Source organism: Caretta caretta, chromosome 1 (assembly GCF_965140235.1).
Source record: "Caretta caretta isolate rCarCar2 chromosome 1, rCarCar1.hap1, whole genome shotgun sequence".
Lineage (NCBI taxonomy): Eukaryota > Metazoa > Chordata > Testudines > Cheloniidae > Caretta > Caretta caretta.
In genome coordinates, this window is record NC_134206.1 from 277,479,066 (window position 1) to 277,500,774 (window position 21,709).

At 43.5% G+C, this 21,709-nt stretch overlaps 1 protein-coding gene across 1 annotated transcript; it reads left to right on the top strand.

Annotated features, from left to right (window-relative positions):
* Window positions 1-591: 591 nt before the first annotated feature.
* Window positions 592-21,091, top strand: TSPAN19 (tetraspanin 19). The gene is given in 9 exon segments (XM_075124745.1): window positions 592-657; window positions 749-821; window positions 3,592-3,722; window positions 7,670-7,744; window positions 12,307-12,410; window positions 13,832-13,838; window positions 14,757-14,900; window positions 17,772-17,855; window positions 20,174-21,091. Coding segments are annotated over 9 exon segments (756 nt in total). The 3' UTR covers window positions 20,246-21,091.
* The last annotated feature ends 618 nt before the right edge of the window (window positions 21,092-21,709 follow it).

The following is a 21,709-nucleotide window of genomic DNA, read 5'->3' on the forward strand; positions in this document are numbered from 1 at the left end:
TTAGAATGTACTAACACAATTAGCAGCTTGCAAGTTTCACACAGAGAGGGAGAGAAACAGTACCAAAAACCAAGAGACCTCTTACTTAGTAATACCCTGGAATTTAAACTATGGGGAATCAAACTCATTTGTGATTTTAATACAGAACTTCTTTAATATGATCCAACAATGTTAGGTGCTGAGTCAAGGTGCCTACAGGGTTAGCAGCAGCCAAGTGGGAGCTTCATGATCACAGTGGTGCTGTGTAAGTGTGTAGCCGACAGAACCATAACTGACATCTTTGACACACAGACCTTCATCCCTATTGCTCCAAAAAGTTTTTGCAGATGTATAAAGAAAAGACTGAAAAAGAAAATGTAAGACCGATCACAGCTATAAGGCAGCCCTGACGTGTCAACCATCTTGGCACCTCTGATGATGCTGCCACTTTGTAACTCAAAATAGCAGTTTTAAATATTTACACTTATAGAACTGTATTCAGACATATACTGAAGGAGTTACTTATCTCATTCATTATACTGAACGAATGATTTATGTTGAATGAATAATTATATTTTCAGAAGCCATTAAAAACTCAGAAAAAGAAGGAGAATGAAACCGAGAGATAAAATATTAATCCTAAAATACTTTCTAAGCATCTTCAATGGAATTTTCTTGGTAAGAATCTTGATTTATTTTTAACAAGTTAAATAACTTGGTAAATATTATTCAGCAACTGTATTAATTAAAAAAAACCCATTATTTTCAGGTTTTAGGTCTTATGCTTATGATGTTTGGTGTGTGGCTTCTAATTGACAGAAACAATTTATTCACTGTTTTATGTGACTATAAATAGATATTTTTTTCTGCATTCCATGACTAGCAAAACATATACAAGCTAACAGAAATAATTATTGAATTTCTTCACAAGGTGGCAGCATTGGATTAAAATGCAATGAATTAACTTTGCTGTAATTTATGTTGTCCCTCACTGGACAAATCTATTGCCAAACTGAGGGAACGAAATCTACAGCATAGACCCTTAAAACAGCAATTGAAGAGGTATTCTTCCGTTGAGCAGCATCTATAACAGAGCTTAGGTCAGTTTAACTACATCTCTCAGGGGTATGAATGTAGCCAACATAGCTAGGTCAACCTAAAGTTTAAGTATAGACCAGGCCTGAGCCCCTGTCCCACCTGTAATAATAGGAAAGATCTTCAAGGATTCACAAGCTATTTCTTATGTAGACTCGGAAGAGAGCAACCACCTCCACAAAGGCTGAATGTGGAGGAAGGGGCCAACTACATTGTCCCAGATATCAACACTGAGGTGATTTGAAGGTCACAAAGGTCCAAAAATCTTTCTTGTAGACATGGAAGAAGGGAAAGAAAGAGTTCACCTTAGATGTCTCCTCCCATGTCAGCCTTTGGGGCAGAGAGTGGTCTAAATGGTTACCCCCAGAGATCTAACATAGGGAGGAGGAAAGCAAGCTCTCTCCTGAAAAGCATTATGTGACCTTGTGGTCTACTTGTCAGTAGATTGGCACAGCTAGGCAAAGTCCCCAGAATAATGACATGAGAACAAGGTTAGTTAAGGAACAAAACCACATCTCTTTATTTCTGCAATAGAGTATAGAGGCAGCTCCCCTCCTGCTGCTGGCATTATTAGCACCAACCATTTTGCCTTCTCCCCATGGGCAGGAAGCACATACCCACACTCCTGAAGTCCCTCTCAGAATTACTTCTTGAGATAAGGATCCTTCCCACCTGTGAGGAGCCACACCTTTAAGACCTGTCTGAGTGACAAAGAACCACAACTCATCTAGTCAGTAAAGTAACTCTGACACAAGACACTGACAATGTAGAGGGGTGGAGGGTGGAATCACAACCATCTTCTCATGTCCACAAAGATGATAAAATATAAATGGAAGCCTAGTCCTGGTCCTCCAGTTAAGGAGGACTGGACCCATGCCCAAAGAGTTTGTGAATCTAGCATTAATTTTGAGAGCACAACAAACTTATAAGCAGGTGAGTGTCCTCTGGTTTCATTATGAACTGTTCACACAACTCTACTATATATATCCTTGTTTACATCTGATGTGCTGCTGGACAACTCTGGGTGTCCCAGAATTCCTTGTACTATGGTTTCAGACTGAACTCTCACAAATGGAACTACTTTCTATGTGAGTGTATACAGCGATGAGCTGCCAAAACTTAACAACGAGTTCCCTCCTCACCCCATGAGGGGGTCGTTGCTCACCCCCGCCCCCCCGGGACTCCTGCCCCATCCAACCCCCCCGCATTCCTTGATGACCCCCCCCAGACCTCTGCCCCATCCACCCCCCACCCCTGACTGCCCCCAGAACCTGGCAGGAGGGTCTCGTTGGCCATCATAGTGGGTGCCCACCCCACCCCTAAGAGCCAGAGGCACCTGCCGGGGGGCGAGGTGGGGAGTCCCGGAGGTGCCTACCTCGGGCAGCTTCCAGGAAGCATCTGGCAGGTCCCTCTGGCTCCTAGGGGCAGGGGAGCATAGCTGGAGGGGGAGCAGGGGGAGCGGCCGCTCCACCATTGATCACATCAAAAGTGGCACCTTAGGCACTGACTCCCTGGGTGCTCCGGGGCTGGAGCACCCACGGGGAAAATTTGGTGGGTGCAGAGCACCCACCGGCAGCTCCCAACCCCACGCCCAGCCCCAGATCACCTCACCTCCGCTCTGCCTCCTCCGCTGAACACGCTGCCCCTCTCTGCTTCTCCGCTCCGCCTCCCCACCTCCTGGCTTCCCGCAGATCAGCTGTTTGGCAGGAAGCCTGGGAGGGCTGAGAAGCAGGTGGCGGCTTCACACTCAGGCCGAGGGTGGCAGAGGCGAGCTGGTTCCCCTGTATGCCCCACCCCACCCCCAGGTTACCTGCTGCGGTGCGGGCGCCCCTCCTCACGCCCCCCGCCACAGCTCACCTCCACATCCCTGGGCCTGAGCGGGAAGCCGCGGCCTGCTTCTCAGCCTGCCCCAGCTTCCCATGCAAACAGCTGATTCGCGGGAAGCCTGGGGGGCGGAGAAGCAGAGCGGGGCGGCACATTCAGGGGAGGAGGCGGAGGCAGAGTGGAGGTGAGCTGGGGCCAGGGGTGGGGTGGGGAGCTGCCCGTGGGTGCTCTGCACCCACCAAATTTTCCCCTTGGGTGCTCCACGGCTGGAGCACCCATGGAGTCGGCGCCTAAGGTGCCACTTTTGGCCGGTTAAATTTAGAAGCCTTTTTAGAACTGGTTGTCCTTCGTGGAACAACCGGTTCTCAAAGGGCTTCTAAATTTAACAACTGGTTCTAGCGAACTGGTGCAAACCGGCTTCAGCTCACCACTGAGTGTATACCTCCTCTGAACAATACTGGGAGTTAGCGAAATATCAAGAGAAAAGCAGACCTCTGTCTCTTTAGCCAGATCTAGCAGTGCAGGTAATAACTTCATTTGGTGACTTCACTAATTCCGTCTTTCAACAATGGTATTAAAAAAGTTGGGACAATGAATTTTTAAAAATGAAGAAGTTTTGATGGCAGATGTTTTGTGGAAGTGGAAGTTACCAAGAAAAAAAGAATCACATTTTATGAATTCATTTTGTTTCAGTTCTCACAGGTGAAAGCCATTTGGTAGCATATATTTCTTATATGTTGCTTGGTGTTGGATTCATCCTTTTTTTTATTTCATTCTTGGGATTCCTAGGAAGCTTTTAAGAAATCAGATGGTTTCTAATTCTGGTAAGTACATTCTTGTAAAATGACTCCAGATTTAAAATGTTAACTTGCAAAGCACGGTCAATGAACATATTACAGGAACAGAGTGTCCCAATATTATTATTTACTTTCTACCAAATGCCTGTTCACGTGCGAAGTTCTGCAGAAATAGATAAGGAGAGTGAATATAAAATGAGAGATCATGATGTAAGAAGCTGTGTGGCATAAGAGAATACATAACCAGATGAGAATAAGCTGCAGCAAATTGCTTTTATCAAGTCACAATACTAGTGAGCATTAAGCATATGGGTTTAAAAATGTTAGAACATTGAAAATTTTATCTATTAGCTACATTTGCAACATTAGTTTAGTTTATTATCAGTAAGCTCTTTTCTGGGGGGGAGGGGAAATGCCTCTAGCCTCTGAAGTAATTTGTAAAACTCCTTTTTAGTTTCAGACTATAAAGGTTGCTTCCCGCAAAGACCCACTTATAGCAACACCTTGTGGAATTACAGTATGCTGTAGATCTTGCTACCCTTTTAACAGTATAGGTTCACCTTGCAGTGACAGTACTGGAAAAAAAACAATTGCATTGTCAGTTTTGCTACCAGGCCAGATTATTTTACTGAATTATTTGTATAACCCTTCTGCCAGATGGATCCAGCAGCAATCAGGGCTGGGTTCAATATCTAGGGGTTTCTTTTCAACAGTGCAACAAAGAACCAACTCGAGCCCCGACTCGAGCTGAGAAAATTACACACTACCCATGGGTGCCTCTGAGAGGCAATACTTGCCCACTCGCAAGCACAGAGTCTGAATGTAGAAAAGAAACTTTTCATGAAAGGAGGGAAGGCACCTGACATTAATTAGGGAGAATGCCACAAGCAGGATTAAGGGGACACCATCATAAAGCCTAATCACATCAGCCACACTATCAGAGGCTCGTTCACCTGCGCATCTACCAATGTGATATGTGCCAGCAATGCCCCTCTGCCATGTACATTGGCCAAACCGGACAGTCTCTACATAAAAGAATAAATGGACAAAAATCAGATGTCAAGAATTATAACATTCAAAAACCAGTCAGAGAACACTTCAATCTCTCTGGTCACTCGATTACAGACCTAAAAGTGGCAATATTACAACAAAAAAACTTCAAAAACAGACTCCAACAAGAGACTGCTGAATTGGAATTAATTTGCAAACTGGACACCATTCAATTAGGCTTGAATAAAGACTGGGAGTGGATGTGTCATTACACAAAGTAAAACTATTTTCCCATCTTTATTTTTCCCTCCTACTGTTCTTCATATGTTCTTGTCAACTGCTGGAAATGGCCCACCTTGATTATCGCTACAAAAGTTTTTTTTTCCTTCTCCTGCTGGTAATAGCTCACCTTACCTGATCACTCTCATTACTGTGTGTATGGTAACACCCATTGTTTCATGTTCTCTGTGTATATAAAATCCCCCTACTGTATTTTCCACTGCATGCGTCCAATGAAGTGAGCTGTAGCTCATGAAACCTTATGCTCAAATAAATTTGTCAGTCTCTAAGGTGCCCCAAGTACTCCTGTTCTTTTCGCGGATACGGACTAACACGGCTGCTACTCTGAAACAGTGTCCCTCTCTGCTCCCTTACCATACCCCACTCACAGAGGTTGTGCTTGGTCAGAGAGGACTCGGGGTTCAGAGGTGCGTCTGTGTGAGTTCATCTCCCACCTGGGGAAGAAGACACCTTGCTTGTGCTGCCAGCTGAGCACTTGCTTTGGCTGGCTGCCCCGCGAGCTGCTGCTCCTTGCCATCTGGCCACCCCGCCAACCACGGTTCCTTACTGCCTCACCAGCCTCTCATTCTGCTCACTGCCTCGCTCATTCACCGGCCAACTGTCAGCCACCTGTCTCTCTGCTATGACTGCTGCACATCAGTCTCTTAGTAATTTTCAGCTCTTTGCAGGGTGGGCAGAAACACAGTCCCACCACAACTGATTTCAGCTCTGATTCAGCATTTAAAATAACAAAGAGGCTCCTAATGAAGCCTGTTTAGTTCTTTCTTTGAACAGTGGGGAAGAACAGGTTAAACCAGTCTGGGGCCTCCTAGGGAGCCTTTCACAGGGCTCTGGCATTTGAGACCATGGCTTAACGAGGTCCTATCAGTTGTGGGTGACCCCCTAATCTGGGACAGGTTAAGCACAGTCCTGCTTTTCTGTATTCATACAATAATGCCAACAACATTGGTATTGGCATTTCACAACCCCTGCACTCAATAGTAGAGTGATTAGTAACCCAACACCAGCCAAAGTTGATTATTTTAAGCAATACTGCTCTATCTGCCAGGTATCTATGCAGAGTAGGTGTGCTCATGTAAACAAAGTTTGCTCCGGAAGTCTCTCCCCATCCCAGCTAGCTGTCAGGGGAGAATTCATTCAGTTCACTTAGACCCTTACATTTGGTTGACTTTAATTTACTACTTGATGCTGTTTTCAGTTGTAAATTGGCAGTGCTATTGCATGTTGTATTCCCTGTGCTCTTGGAACTGTTCAAGAAAAAGTGTCCCTTTCCCTCAGACAAAACCTCAACAGGGCAATCAGATTTCACTCTAAACCAGGGGTTCTCAAACCTCATTGCACCGGGACCCCCTTCTGACAACAAAAATTACTACACAACACAACGAGGGAGGACCAAAGCCTGAGCCTGCCCAAGCCCTGCCGCTCCGGGCAGATGGGGGCAAAGCTAAACGGAAGCTGAAGCTTAACGGAAACCAAAGCTCAGTCTTCGGCTTCAGCTCTGGGCCCCAGAAAGTCTAAAGCCAGCCCTGGCGACCCCTTAAAACAGGGTCATGACCCACTTTGGGGTCCTGACTCACAGTTTGAGAATCGCTGCTCTAAACCATTGTTCCTCCTGCTGACAATAGTCTGTCTGCCCAGCAAGCTGTGGTGCTCTGTGGAGTCAGGTCTCCTGAGTGCAGTGCTTCAGTGGATGAAATGAAGCACTTGTGTGCTGCACAGCAGACTCCGCAGAGCAGGCTCACAGTTTGACTTATGTTAGCAGGGACAGGCTCAGCAGAGATAGCAGTGCTCACTTTATGGCCTTTCTGAAAGTGAAGACTTGCAAGCATAGGAAGAGAAGGAATAATTGAAATATTTACCATCCCATATAACAGTGGTCCCCAAACTGTTGGTCATGCCCTCCAAGGGGGGGTGCGGAGGAATGTTCAGGGGGCTGTGTGGCGGGGGCCGGGAGGCTACTAGCTGTTTTGATAATACCAATAAATAATAGTTTACTTCAAAGGAGCCTGGATTTCACCCTAAGTGTTTCACAATGTTTTCAAGATGAATGGCACTATATACTGCAACTACTCTGTAATTATGATGCTTAACATCTCTGCTACCTACCAGTAACTTTGCTCATTATTTCAATAAAAGTTAAAACTTCCTCTTTAAATCTAGTGTCATCAACTTGTGTCTTACTTAATATCTAAGGCTATGTGTACGCTACAGCCTATCTTGGCAAAATTTATGTCACTCAGGGGTGTGAATATCCCCCCCTCCGCTGAGCAACATAAGTTACACCGACATAAATGCTTTTGTGCACAGCGCTAGGTCAACGGGAGAGCTTCTGACATAGCTTCTGCTGCTCACAGAGGTGGTGTTTTATGCCAACATGAGAGCTTTCTCCCGTAAGCACAGAGTGTCTTCACCAGATGCGCCGTAGTATCAGTGCAGCCGTGCCGCTGCAGCACTGTATATATAGCCGTGGCCTAATCCTGAATGGCAGCAGCAGCGATACCTATGTATTGTGCTCTCTGATTGCTTTTATAGAGACATATTTCCTTACTTTTATTGGAATACATCTAAATAATAAGCATGGCTGATCAGATTTCAGTTTATGGAGCAAGCAGCTTTCCATGCAATGTTCTGTTGTGCAATAATTCTTATTTATATATATATATATTTTTTTTTTTTTTTTTTAGTGTCCAGGACTCATAGTCCTGCTGTTTGGTGTCCAAGTTGCAATGCTAGTGCTAATATATATAAGAAAAGAAGAGGTATGTAAACTTTCTATCATATAGACCTGTTATTAATTTTAAATTGTTGCTAAAATTATTAAGGGCCAATCCCTATGGGGGTACAGAGATATGTTATGCACTGAGATGGGAGCTCTGCAGTGGACTTAATATGCCCAAGTATGCTCATGCTGACACATTAGGGGACACAGAGCCACTTGGAACCCAAGGAGACTTGGAAGGTTCTCATGCAAATTAATTCCCCACCTCCTCCTCCACAGACTGTCTTTACAGCCTTCTCCTGTGCAGGAGCCAAGGATATTCTGGTCAGCAGTAGCACCAATAGATCTGCCCAGGGGGAGCTTGAAAGGGATACAGGTGCTTGTGAGTGTGGGTTGAGTAGGTGTCACCCCACTACCTTTCACTGTGGGCTAATGGGCCCACTTCCTGCTGATATCTCCATTTAGAAGATGCCAGCCAGCTCTGGTGCTGGGCTGGGAGAAGGCTCACTCGCTGTCTTTCCAGCCACCAGGTAGCTTGGATGCTACCCCACGCCAAGACATCTGGGAAGGCACCACATTCCCGTAACTCCCCGATGACTCCACTGCTGCATACAGAAGTGGGAAGGAAGAGACAGAAGGGTGGGGATCCATGGCACACCTCTGGCTGCTGCCAGGGGGCTTTCCCCATAAAATTCAACTTCTCACAGTACAGGCCAGCAGCATTGGTATTTGGCCTTTAGAAAATCACAGGTATTGTTACATGACTCACTATCCCAGAGAACCCCCCTGCAGCAAGAGCAGCAGATGTAGCATTTCCACCCCAGTTTCCCCACACAATCTTCAGCCTGCTCTCGCCATGCCATTGACTTGCTGCAGTGATTTTGCCCTCCAACTAAGTCATTAACAAGAGTCCACCCCTTCTGGGGAATCCAAATCTAAAACCCAAAGGCTCCCCTCCTTCCCAAGGGGTCTGTCTTCTCTCCTTTAATTTCAGGCACTCTTCTGCCCACCCTAGGGCTGAGCTTTTGCTCTTTCCAGGTTCATTTCCATCTCACCCTCCTGGGCTCCTTTGAGTTGCTCCGTGCTATTTCCTGAACAGCCACTCCTTAACCTCTGCCTGATTTATACCCACCTCTCCAGCCAGCTGCCCACAACTGCGCTTCCTTCCTCTTAAATTCAATACCCAGCACAGGTGAAGCGGGGTGCGGTGCTGACAGGCAAAAGTCCCATTGTCCCTTAAAGGGGCAGGCTTCCGTGTACCAAGTATTTAATCCCACTGTCCAAGCAAAGACTGTGTAAACAATGACCGTAGCGCTATAGTTCAGATTGTATTATCCCAGTTTAGAGGGAACATATAGGCTGAATTAAAGACCACATAGAACACATGTTTCTGCAAGATAATGATTGGGTGGAGGAAAATATGGAACTGTGTTAGATGGGATGGTCCTAAAGTAGTTCACATGACAGAAGGTATTTTCTCTTATGAAATATAAGAAGTGTAGGTAATGTACAATACATTAGCACTGCCACTGCTAGACCTTTTGTAAAATTCTAATGACTGTTAATGGGGAATTAATGTATTTTTAAAGAATAATAAAAGAATTATGCTGAAATTAGATAATTAGCTTATGTAATGAGCTTTATAACATGAATGATATCATTAACCACTATGTAAGAACTGCATCTATCTTGCAATTTGTAGCAACAGTAATTGTTACCATGACATGTAAAATATATGAATTAATTACACTATTTGTCAACTTAAGTTCTATTTTAAATGCAAGCACAGCCAGCATGTCTGTGAATGCAAAAATTCTATGTGATGACTATGGCCCAAATCCACAAAGGGACTTAGGCACCCAAGTCCCAGATTTAGGTACCACTGCAATCCACAAAACCGCTGCTCAGCTGCAATCTAAACCTGTAGGCACCTAAACTCACAAAAGATTTAGATGTTACAACAGTAAGTGTTGCAACACCTAACTTTTAGGCTCCTTGAAAATCACTGGAATCCACAAATGCTGGGTTAGGCACATAGGCTCCTTTACAATGCACAGGGAGAGATAGGTGCCTGAGAATGGGATCCACAACTATGAGCATGGTAGGCGAGGAGCCACCTAAGCTACTCAACACCAGATGCTGATGAGATGGATGTAACCTAAGCCTTGCCCCTATCAGGCAGATAGGTGCCTAAGTCTGGGCTGCAGAGAGGCACCTACCACGGTCTGCAGTCCACAGCTGGGAACCCTCTTTTGGAGTCAGGCCCCAAAGTGGTCCATGCCTAACTCACACCTCTTTTGTGACCTTTAGCCCAGTGGCTACAGTTCTCACCTGGGATGTGGGAGATGCCATTTCAATCCCTCCCCACCTAACAAGCAGGGAGTTGAATGTGGGTTGCCTGTCATTAAGGTGAATGCTTTACCCACTGGGCTATCAAGTTATCCTCACTCATTTGCTGGCCCTACGCATATTGTTTAATACAAGGTGGAAAGTCTTCAACCAAAGAGATGGAGGGCTTGTCTACGCTGTGGCGATCGATGCATCGGTAGTCGATTTAGCGGGTCTAGTGAAGACCTGCTAAATTAACGGCTGATCGCTCACCCGTCGACTTTTGTACTCCACCAGATCAAGAAGAGTAAGGGAAGTTGACAGGAGAGTGTCTCCCATTGATGTTGTGTAGTGGGGGCCCTGCAGTAAGTAGATCTAATATACGTCGATTTGAGTTATGCTATTCATGTAACTCAAATTGCATAGCTTAGATTAACTTTTCCCTTTAGTGTAGACAAGGCATCTGCGAGCCCCACATTAGAGCATCCCGTAGTCTAGTGGTTAAGGCATGCACACAGAGGGTGGGAAACCTCTTTCTTCCCTTCTGACACCCATGGTGTGTAAGTTCCCTAACCTCTGAACTAAAGGTTATAAAGGAGGTGGCCCCTAGCCTGTCTCATTTCTTTGCCCCCCACCCCCAGCCTTCTTGTGTGGAGTTAGATGTGCAATGCTGCTATTCTTGAAAAAATGGCTTAGGAACCTGACTCCAGGAGACGCTTACTAGCTGTGAATCACGAGCAGAAATAGGCACCTCCCTGCATCCCAGACCTAGCTGCCTAATTCTGCAAGGGTTGTGGTTTAGGACACACCTCTCTCCCCAGCATCTGCCATTGACTCCTACATACCTTCATTTTTTTTAACAATAGGAAGCAGCAGCTACAGATTGTGCAAAGCTGTTGGCCTGATACTCCACTGTTTTGTACCTTCATATAGTAGTTTACGCACTTTACTTCAGCATTGCTGCTCTGTGGAGGGCAGTAATTGGTGGTTCTGTACAGCAGTCCTGACCCCTCCCTCTCCTGGCCATACTCCCTAAACTCTATTGCATCGGAATGCAAACGGAGTCCCCATGAAGCAAGGCTCAGCATGCACAGGGGGGTGCAGGCTCTTGTGCAGGTTTTCCAAAGCCAGCTCCTATCACCACACTATACAGTAGAACTGCATCTGTTCTGCTGCATCTGGGTCTCGCTGTGGCACCAGAATTTGCCTCTTAACCAGTAATGAATGCTGACTGAGTTCTGCCTGTCACAGAATAATTTTCTGTATTGGAATATTTGAACAGATACGATATATTCTGAATTGTGTGTGTGTGTGTGTGTGTGTGTGTGTGTGTGTGTGTGTGTGTGCGCGTGCTCATGTGTGTGTTATTTTAAAGATAGCAGTAAACGAAATACAATTTTATCTCATCCTAACTATAATGCGGGTCTGGTATTATAATAAATTACACTAACATGCTATCATTCACAATGCAGAGCTTCCAGCCATGTCTGCAGAATGAATAGGCTAATTGGGGTGGGGTAGCAGAGAGAGACTTACCATTTGCTTGCATTGTAATGAAATGTTTCTATGACCTACAGCATGTCATCATATGATACTCATGCCCTCTGTGCAGCCACACTTTTCCCTGTGATCTGTCACTGCAATGCCCTAGAGGCTGCTGTTACACTGGACCACTTTGTTCATCTTTGCTTTCTTCTTTTCTGCTGCTGCCATGGCCGTGTTCTTATATATGGTAAAGAGGCCAAAGCAACGCTGCTCACAGGTGGCCCTTGGAGAAAGCAGAATGTCAGTAAAAGAAAAAACACAGACTGCAGTATCCCCTTTCCCAAAAGTGGAAACACTGAAGGCCTCCTTCCATAACAGAAATGTCCAGGTTTCAGTTCCCTGAGCCTTTTCATGAAACCAGAGTATACAACACATTGCTGACATACACGTTCTTTCATCAGAACTCTAAGAAGACATAGTAGAGGCAATATGGTCTAGTGGATAGGGCACTGTAGTGGGAGACAGGAGATCAGGATGATTTTGTCTCTGCCTTTGACCTGCTGTGTGATCTCTAACAAGTCATTTCAAGTTTGTACCTCAGTTTCCCTTCCCACCTTTTACCTATGTTGTCTATTTTGACTAAAGTTCTTCAGCACAAGGACTGTTTCTCACTACCAAGCATAATGAGGCCTTGATCTCAGTTGGGACCTCTGTATACTAATAATACAGTATTTTGAGCAGTTTATTTTCAATCATCCAGTGTGTATGGTAAATGCTCTGTATTAACAGGTCCAGATATTGTGGAATGACAGAATTGATGCCGTTATTTCTAACTATGGGAACAAAAATCTGACTGGAAGAGAACATGAGTGGAATATTCTGAATGCTGTGCAGCAGACAATTAAGCAGAAAATTGAAAAATCACCACTCCAGAAATATTCTATCACCTTTTATCACATGAAAAGCCTTATATCATAAAGCACTGACTGAAAAACTGTTGTTTAGCTTATATAGCATGGCAGCTGGTGTCAGATGTAATACTACTCTTTAACTGAAAACCTGGATGTCAATGGGGTTGATAGGGCTAGCTCTGCAGATGTGCAAAAGGCCTCTCCCCCACACCCCTTGCTTTGCCACCCTGTGCAGGGGCAGGCACAGTTCCGGTCACTGTAGGCCATTGGCCTAATTAGGCCCCTGAGCATAAGGGCAAGAATTCTCTAATGCCTTGGCCAATGCTAATAACTACAAAGGATGTGGGCAGGATGTGGCCATGGCCTCAACTCCATGTACATTGTCTAATGGAGGTGTCCCAGCATGGAGAGGATTGAAAACTGTATCCTGTAAGAGGGTATAGTTGGAGTCACACTGTTGCAGCAATCACAAGGGAATTGTCATGTGCCTTCCTCAGGGGCAATGCCGATCTCTCCAATGCATTATACCATACTCATCACCATAGTGTCCAAGTGCATGTGAGAACACCTGCTGGTGCTATATTTCTCTTCACCAGCCCCGACTGCCACAGGCAACTTAAAGCCACATTAGTCCTGCATATCAACATTTTATTACTAATATTTCAGAGCATTCATAAACATTTTCATTACATGGTGAGACATGAACAGTTTCCTTTGTTAGAAGTCCTTAATAGCAGCATCATTTTCCATGAGATAAATTGCTTAAAAGGTGACCTACAAAGTTCTTTACAAATGATAGGCAATGATTTATGATCCCAAATAATTCACAGCAGTATCTACCCTTGCAATTACAAGTTAATTTGCATTGCAGATACATTTTAAAACAAACATTCTTTGAAAATCTGTTCTTCCTTCTCTGAGTTGCAAAGTTCTGATTTCAGCAACAGCTGGTGCTGTGACATCATCATCATAAACTAAGACAGCATTCCCCGCTCTGCTTCCAGCTCTTGTGTGATGTCATCAACAATTGTTAGAAAAACACAACCACAACCTAAGATTTCACAGCTTTTTGCTTGATAAGTTTTTCCAGCAAAATAAGGTTTTTCATTGAAAAATTTTTTTCTAGGAAAATGTCATTTTTGACTAAATTATCTGATTTTTCAACAGGAAAATTCTAAACAGTACATTTCCTTTTGAATTGACATTTCAACCTGAAACATTTTGAATCAATATTGTGAAGTGTCAAAAATGACATAAAAATATATAGACATTTCCAAATTGAAATTTTTCAGAATTGTTTCTTCTTTTCTTTTCGTTTTTTTTTATTTTTTTGATATTTCAACTTTTCATGCTGTTTTAGGATGAAAACAAATGTTGAAATATTAGAATTTCCCCTAGGGCAGAAATTCAGTTTTCCAAACAGTTCTACCACTGATATTCAAACAGGTTTTTGGGAAGGATGCCTAGAGCTGACCCCATGGGATTTTGTGATAGTAGTTAGCTTTTTGCCAAGTGCTAACCCTAAAATGAGGACCTTAGGGCTAGATTATCAAAAGAGCTCCACTCTCATTTAGGTAAATGGCCAGGTTTTCAAAAGAGCTCAGCATGTTGGGAGCTGAGCTCTTAAAAATCTTACTGTGCCACCATAAGAGCTGCTGAGTTGTGAGTGCTTTGGAAAATCTTGCTCTTATAGAGGTGGCTAAATCAGACCTGTACTCCTTAGAAATCTGGCCCTAATTATGGAAATGCACTCCATTTCCTTTGCTATTTTTACAGATTTTTCTCTTTTCTTTCTGGTAGTATTTCACTGTGGCCTGGCCTGTTGTCAGTTTGGTGCCTCTACTGCTTGACTGAATAAACAACAGTTTATAAAGTGAATGTTTTCTTAGCTCACATTTAAACCTTGATGAAGGCTGAGTGTGGTGGTCCAAATGTTTGGCATTTGTCCTGGAATAAAAACATGATCACAACATATCCAGTTTACATTTTTAGTAGTTCTGTCATGACCCTAGTGCCACAAATAGAAATTCCTTTCAAATATACATTTTAAGAACATATTCCTCTCCTAATATACACATGTAAAATGAACATTCCATACATGCCATTGCATATTACAAATATATGCAATGGCTGTTTTGGAAAAGAGATTGATTCTTACATGATAGAGGACGGTGAGACAATATAAACCATATTTTTAAAGAATAAACTACATCACTGACATTATTACTAATATCTCTTATTGTACTATAATTCTGTCTACCTTGGGGGCACCGTGTGTCGTTCTTTATTTGTTTTGGCATTAAAAGTACAGGATCTTTTTTTTTCCAGCTGGAATGCTGTGGAAGACACAATTTTACAGACTGGGAAGAGAATGAAAATAAAGAACACACAAATCACGTCCCATGTTCATGTACAAAATCTAATAGGAAGGAATGGTTTTGTGATGCCCCCGAGAATGAAGTGTACATTAAAGTAAGGAATAAGCAACTTTATTTCACCTGAGTGAACCCAGTAGCTAGCTTTGATAACTTAGGGCTGGTCTACTCTACACAATTAGGTCAAAGTGAGGCAGAAGCCGTGAAATTGATAAAAAAGCTGGACAGCTAAAGCCCAGCTGCCCCTCGCTCCACTGGAGGTGGCTGGACCCTGCTATCATCTGGGAGCTGGGTGAGAGTGGACCCCCTGCTGGCTGGGAGCTGGGGTGAGAATTCCTGGTTGGGAGCTGGGGTGAGAAGCCCAAGTGGCTTCCCCCCCCCCCCGACCCCCCGGCACTCCTGGCAGGAAATGGGGAGGCAAGAAGCCCCTGGTGGTTTCCCCCCGACTCCTGGCGGGGAACAGGGAGTGGGGGGGAGAGCCTATCAGGAGCCCCAGAGCTTGTGGGGCATCTGGGCTTGCTGCAGGGAGCTGAGAGACCAGGCTTTCAGCTCCCCACACTGCCTCTCTTAGGTCTGTGGAAGCGCTCCTGGTGAGGGCGCATCCCACCAACTCAAGTAGGGTAGTGTGGACATGCACCACCACAGTAACTACTGCAGTGGCTATCAGTTGATCTAATATAGATCAACTTACATTTCTAGTGTAGACATACCCTAAATTAACCTTTGAAAACTCTTTCCAAATCTTAATTAAACTATAAGTGCCTTTAAAAAAATTGAAACAGTAGTAATGATCTTCATAATTAAAGCAAAGACATTCTTGAGCAGGCTGCTGGCGTGGTTGTTACTTTTTCGGAGTCTACCACACAGGAAACTCTAGATCAAGGCAGAGATCTCAGGATAACAGGAGCTGGGAGCATCACAGAGTGAGTCAGTCATGAGAGAACATTTACCGGTAGCTTGTGCGGTACTAAAGTTGTTGCCGTCCACCATTTTGTGCTGAGTGCAAGTACATCTATGCTACAGAAAAGGAGTGAAGAATATAACATAAAAGCTCTGGCAACACATAATTGTTAGCTTTGTTGTTACTTGTATCATGCCAGCAGTGTATTCACCTATTTAGAAGTTGTCTTTCACCAAAACATCTGCATGCACTTTACAGAATGAAAGAATCCCAAGCAGAAAAATAAGAAGCATATTATCTGAGAACCTGATAGATCAGAACTATCTAATTATAAAAGAGAAGGACAAGCTTGTTTAGGGCCATCAGATTGCTGTTACTAGAAAGCTGGAGCAAACAGATACATTTTACCATACTTCCTAAGAACACCCAGAGTTGATCGCATATAACCTTACATTGGGAAAAAATTCGAGAGGCGCAGGATCCAAAGTGAATACCATAATCCTATGCTCTTGGGCAATATTCTTCAGACAATCAGCCGAAGGCACCTCATGTCAATCATAGATATTTTGGAATGGCATGGCATGAAAAAAAAGAGATTTTCAGCAACAAATAGGACCCAGATCATTGAGGAGTTTGTAGATACTAATCAGCAACTTGAATTTCAACGGAAAGGGAACTAGCAGCCAACAAAGAGTAATGGTCTCAAGTTGCAGTGGGGGAGGTTTAGGTTGGATATTAGGAAAAACTTTTTCACTAGGAGGGTGGTGAAGCACTGGAATGTGTTACCTAGGGAGGTGGTAGAATCTCCTTCCTTTGAGGTTTTTAAGGTCAGGCTTGACAAAGCCCTGGCTGGGATGATTTAGTTGGGGATTGGTCCTGCTTTGAGCAAGGGGTTGGACTAGATGACCTCCTGAGGTCCCTTCCATCCCTGATATTCTATGATTCTATGATTTCACTCTTTTCACATCAAGTTGGTACTGTCCCCTGTTGTTGCAATGAATTAACTCTGATAGCAGGTCATTTAATGGGATATAGAGACATATTTTCTCATCTATATATTAGAGCATTATTTCCCCCATGGAAAATTTAGACTTTTTGTCAAAAAAGCAAATGGCTCAAAACCAGATATTTTTATTTATATATTTATGGTTTGACAACTGAAACTAATTAGTGTTTTATTTGAAAACTGCCAGAGACTGAAAGCTTTCAGTCAAAAACAAGAGAAATCCTTTTTTGGTTTTCCGTTTTCCTAGAAACCCCCTCATCCCCAAATTCAAGAAAAACAGAGACTCTTCATGAAAATTTTCATTTAATCAAAAATCCAATTTGCTGTTGAAAAACAGTTCAACAGAAAATCTTTGAGCAGTCCTAATCTAAAAAAACTTTATTCTTTACACTATTCCAAGATTTCTGAATATGTACACATACTGTTATTCAAAATCAGGGAAGTGGAAAGAGGAAAAGACATGGAGATTGGAAGTTTATATTAGTGTGAGACCTGCACAATACCTTTTCCTTGCAGTAACAATGACCCTTCTTTACTTTTCAGCTTGTTTCCTATATAACAATTTATTAATTATTGAAGTGACTGGTATAACAAACACAAACAATGATCCAGAAGACAGATAAATCCATCCTGAGATGAATAATAAGTGGGAATCACAGTAAACTTGCAATAGCTAAACATACCCTTTTAAGTATCCAATTGTAGAGTGATTGGATGCTTGAATGAGGATCCATCAATATGCTTTTACAAAAGCAAATTTCCCCTTAGATCAGCCATTAGTCCCAGTACTTTTGGGTGAAAAGGTAACTGATTCAGTCATTTACTTTTAAAAATTGGTTTAAACATTTAAAAAAAACCACTTGAAAATGTTTTGGGCCCAACTCTCAGCATTATACACTAATGTGACTTTGCCTTCTGATGAGTAAGTAGCAGAACCCGTAAATCCCTGGTAGGAAGTTGTTGCATAAAATTTGAAAAGGGACATGTTATAAACATGCAGTCTGAATCCAGGAATCAAAAATAATTTTGCAGTTAATAACTATTCATCTGCTTTTGCCTAGGGATGTGACGAGTATATTAAAATGTGGTTTGAAAACAACACTTTGGCCTTAATTGCAATTAATATTGCACTGCTTACTGTAGAGGTAAGAGTACTTGCTTTTTTTTTTAAATAAGAAAATATTGATAAACTAGTGGGACCCACAAAGATAAGTTTAGTGTTCTATGGGCATGACCCTGCCCCATTAAAATCATGTAGGAAGTTCTATTAACTTCAACGGGAGCAAGATAAGTCTCTATTTATTGGTGGTTTTGGTAATTAAGGGCTTGTCTACACTACCACTTATGTTGGCAAAACTTCTGTTGCTCAGGGGTGTGAAAAAAACACTCCCATGAGCAACAGAAGTTTCGCCAGTGGCATAAGTGGTACCATGCACAACTCTATGTCAGTGGGAGAGCGTCTCCTACTGACATAGCTACCATCGCTTGTTGGGGGTGGTTTAATTATGCCGGCGGGAGATCTCTCTGCCATCAGCATAGAGTAGATACATGAGAGATCTTACAGTGGTGCAGCTGCATTGGTACAGCTGTGCTGCTGTAAGGTCTCTAGTGTAGACATAGCCTCAGAAACAGTATTCCCAGAGCCAGTGGCGCTGGAACATTTTTAGTAGTGGGGGTGCTTAAAGCCAGTCCCCTTACCCCTGTCTGTCCCCACCCCGTCCTGAGGCTGGAAGCAGGGCTGTGTGTCCAGGAAGGGGGACCGAGACAGGGGTAAAGGGGCCAAGGCCACAGCTGGGGGCAGGTGTGGGGCCAGGAGCGGAGCCCCGGGCAGGGGCCAGGAGGCTGGACCCCATGTGCAGGGCCAAGAGCAGAACCCCAGCTGTGGGGCCAGGCATGGGGCCAGCAGCTGGGGAGCGGGGCTGGTGGCTGGGGTCCCAGGAGCAGAGCTTCAGGTGTGGGGCTAGAAGTGGGGCAGGCCCTGGGAGCAGAAGCCTGGGAGCGGCTGGTGGGGATGGCCAGGACCTGAGCTCCAGGTGAGATGAGGGGTTGGGGAGCTGAGGGCGGGCGGAGGGCCAGGAGCAGGGCATAGGCGTGGGAAACACCCCAGCAACTGGTGAGCAGGGCATGGGGCCACCGGCCCTCCATAAAACCTGGGAGTGCTGCAGCACCCCCACACTGCTACTTCCCACGCCTATGCCCAGAGCAGTGAAGACTTCTTCAGAGATGTTGATGCCCATCCTTTCTCTTATTTGTTTATACAGCTTGTTTCTTTCACCTGCAGTGGAGGAAAAGTCAGTTACAGAGATTGTAAGCTCTTTGGGGCAGGGACAATCTTGTTGTTGTGTGTTTGTACGGCATCTAGCACAGTGGGGTCCTGGTCCATTACTGGGGTTGAGAGATGATACCATACTCTTTCTCCTCCTCCTAATTATTATTAATAATTGATACATGTGCACTAAGTCAAACAGCACAAAATTACGCGAGGAAGAAAATTCATTCTCAAATTTATGAGAAAAGTATATCACAAACAAGTTATAAACTCTGCAAAAACAAAACAAAATTTGTGTCTAATTACAACAAAGACTCACCCTGAATTCCAAAGGCACCCCAAAGTCCCACTGCCACCAATGGAAATTGTTGGAGCACAAAGGAAGTTGGCTCAGACCCCAAATCACTGAGTCGGAAATTCAGTTATCTCAGTTTTATACTGAGACTGAGAGCAGAATCTAACTTTGTATCTCCATAGACTTTTATTGTTCTACTGTCATATATTGGAAGGTCAGTGGAATTCCCCATTATCAGTGTTGGCCAAATTAGTAATAAAAAAAAGGTTTAGGGTTTATTTATATTAAGTACTGGGATGTGGTACAGACTAATTCATATTCTGACTGAACTGATTTCTCCATCTCTTCTGACATACAGCCCTTTAAGGAATTGATCTGTGAGCAGCATTTTGATCTGCAGGTATATTCTGCTGGATTCTTTTCTCTGTCAGATATTTTATTATTTTACTATTAGGATTTTCTGTTCTGCTCACCATCTCTTCCAATTGGTGTGTTTTCGGGGCAGATGAAGTTTATGGCAAAATTTACATTATTTATCCGCCATTCCCATAGTGCCTCACAGTCTTTTATGTCTTTAGCCTCATAACACACTTCCATGAGGTAGGAAAGTGCTATTATTCCCATTTTACAGAGGGGGATCGAAGTCAGAGAAAGACCAAATGATCTGGGTAAGGTCACGCAAGAAGCTTAGGAAAGGGATAGGGAACTGAACCCAGGTCTTCTAAGTCCTATGTTAGCATTTCTAACCACTGGTCTATCTTTCCTGTTGTTCTGCCTACTGTGGCATCAATGGGAGCAGGATCTGGCCTCTAAACTGCAACAGATTAAATTTAGATATGAATGAGCATAAAAAACTGACCTGCTTTAATTTTTAACCCATTGTTTCTTCCTTTTTTCAGGTCCTCCTGTTCACACTAGGTGCATTGCTGTTTAAAAACATCAAGAAGAATAAAATTTCACAAAAGGAATAAAGATTTTTGGTGTTGTTATATTGAATGAATTATCTAATAATTCTTTAATCCAGAGGTTCCCAAACTTTTCTTATTGTGTACCCCCTTCCAGATCTAGAAGCTGCCCATGTACCCCTGCCCTTCTCATCATTGATACTTTGTGTGTTCTTCTTAACACTACCAGTCTTTAGCCATTTGTCCATATTTCACTGTTATGTACAGATATAGTTATAGTGCGACATATACAACCAAAAAACCCCCTAAATTCTGAGCTAAGTTAGACTGGACAGTTGCTGGGCAACTGAACCCGCAGTGTACGGTGATTGGAAGTGAGGACAGGGCCGGATTTACACCTTACACACCCCTAGGCACAACATCTTCAGCGCCCCCTGCCTACAGCTGACCTTTGTGTTGCACACAATTTTAGAGAGGTAAGGTGCCCCTAGAATGCTGGCACCCCTAAGCATGTGCCTACTGTGCCTAATTGGAAATCTGGCCCTGGGTGAGGACTCTGTACATCAGTGTCTTTGTGTACCTGTGTTCTCATTGGTACATCTTGAAGTAAATTAACTACCATATTTTATATAACAAATTCCCAGAGTTTTAAAGATTTGTCTGCGAAGCCCATTATGAAAATGTAATACATAAAATAATTAATAAATAAAATCCACCATTACACAATTTTTCCTGCATACCCCCCAGAGATGTCTTGAATACCCCCAGGAGTATGCATGCCAGAGTTTGGGAACCTCTACTTTAATCTGACCCTTCAAGTCAAAGGAAAGACTCCCATTAAAATCAATGATGCTTGGCTCAGGCCCTAAAATATAACAATTACTGTGATATAGTGTAATTTATGTGTTGAGACAGAAAATATCCCAACGGATATAGCTGCCTGCTGTGTACTGCATAACATATGTGAATTTATGTCTTGATACATTTGTTCATTGTTTGTAGTCTTGGTTATGATATTTATACTACAAAGACATACAGACTAAAGTATTGAGCACTTACCCATTAACTAGCTGAATAATAAAACATTCTGTGAAACTGAATACTAGTTTTCTGAGTCTCCAAAACAATTTGCTCTGACAGTTATATATGTTGCTGTACCTGCAAATAACTCTAAAACAAAAAGATATGTGGGCATTATCACTGGGGTTACTGAGCCCATTTAAGGAGAGTCTGGGCCCAGGCTACCTTGATGAACTGATTTAAGGGAAACAAGCCTATCTAGGCAGCCTGATAAAAGAGCATCAGGACTCGGTTGCAGAGAGGTGCTCACAGAAGGAGACGCACTCCTAAGAGAGAGGCACTCCCAGAAAACCACAGGCCCCAAGAGGAGGGTTGTGGCACCCCCTGAGCACAAGGGGAGAGACTAGAGGCCAGGACTGAGAACCACAGGCTCCAAGGAGGAGGGATGTGCAACCCCTGAACCCAAAGGGAGAGAATTTTATTTCAAGTTTATTTAGCTTTAATAAAGGA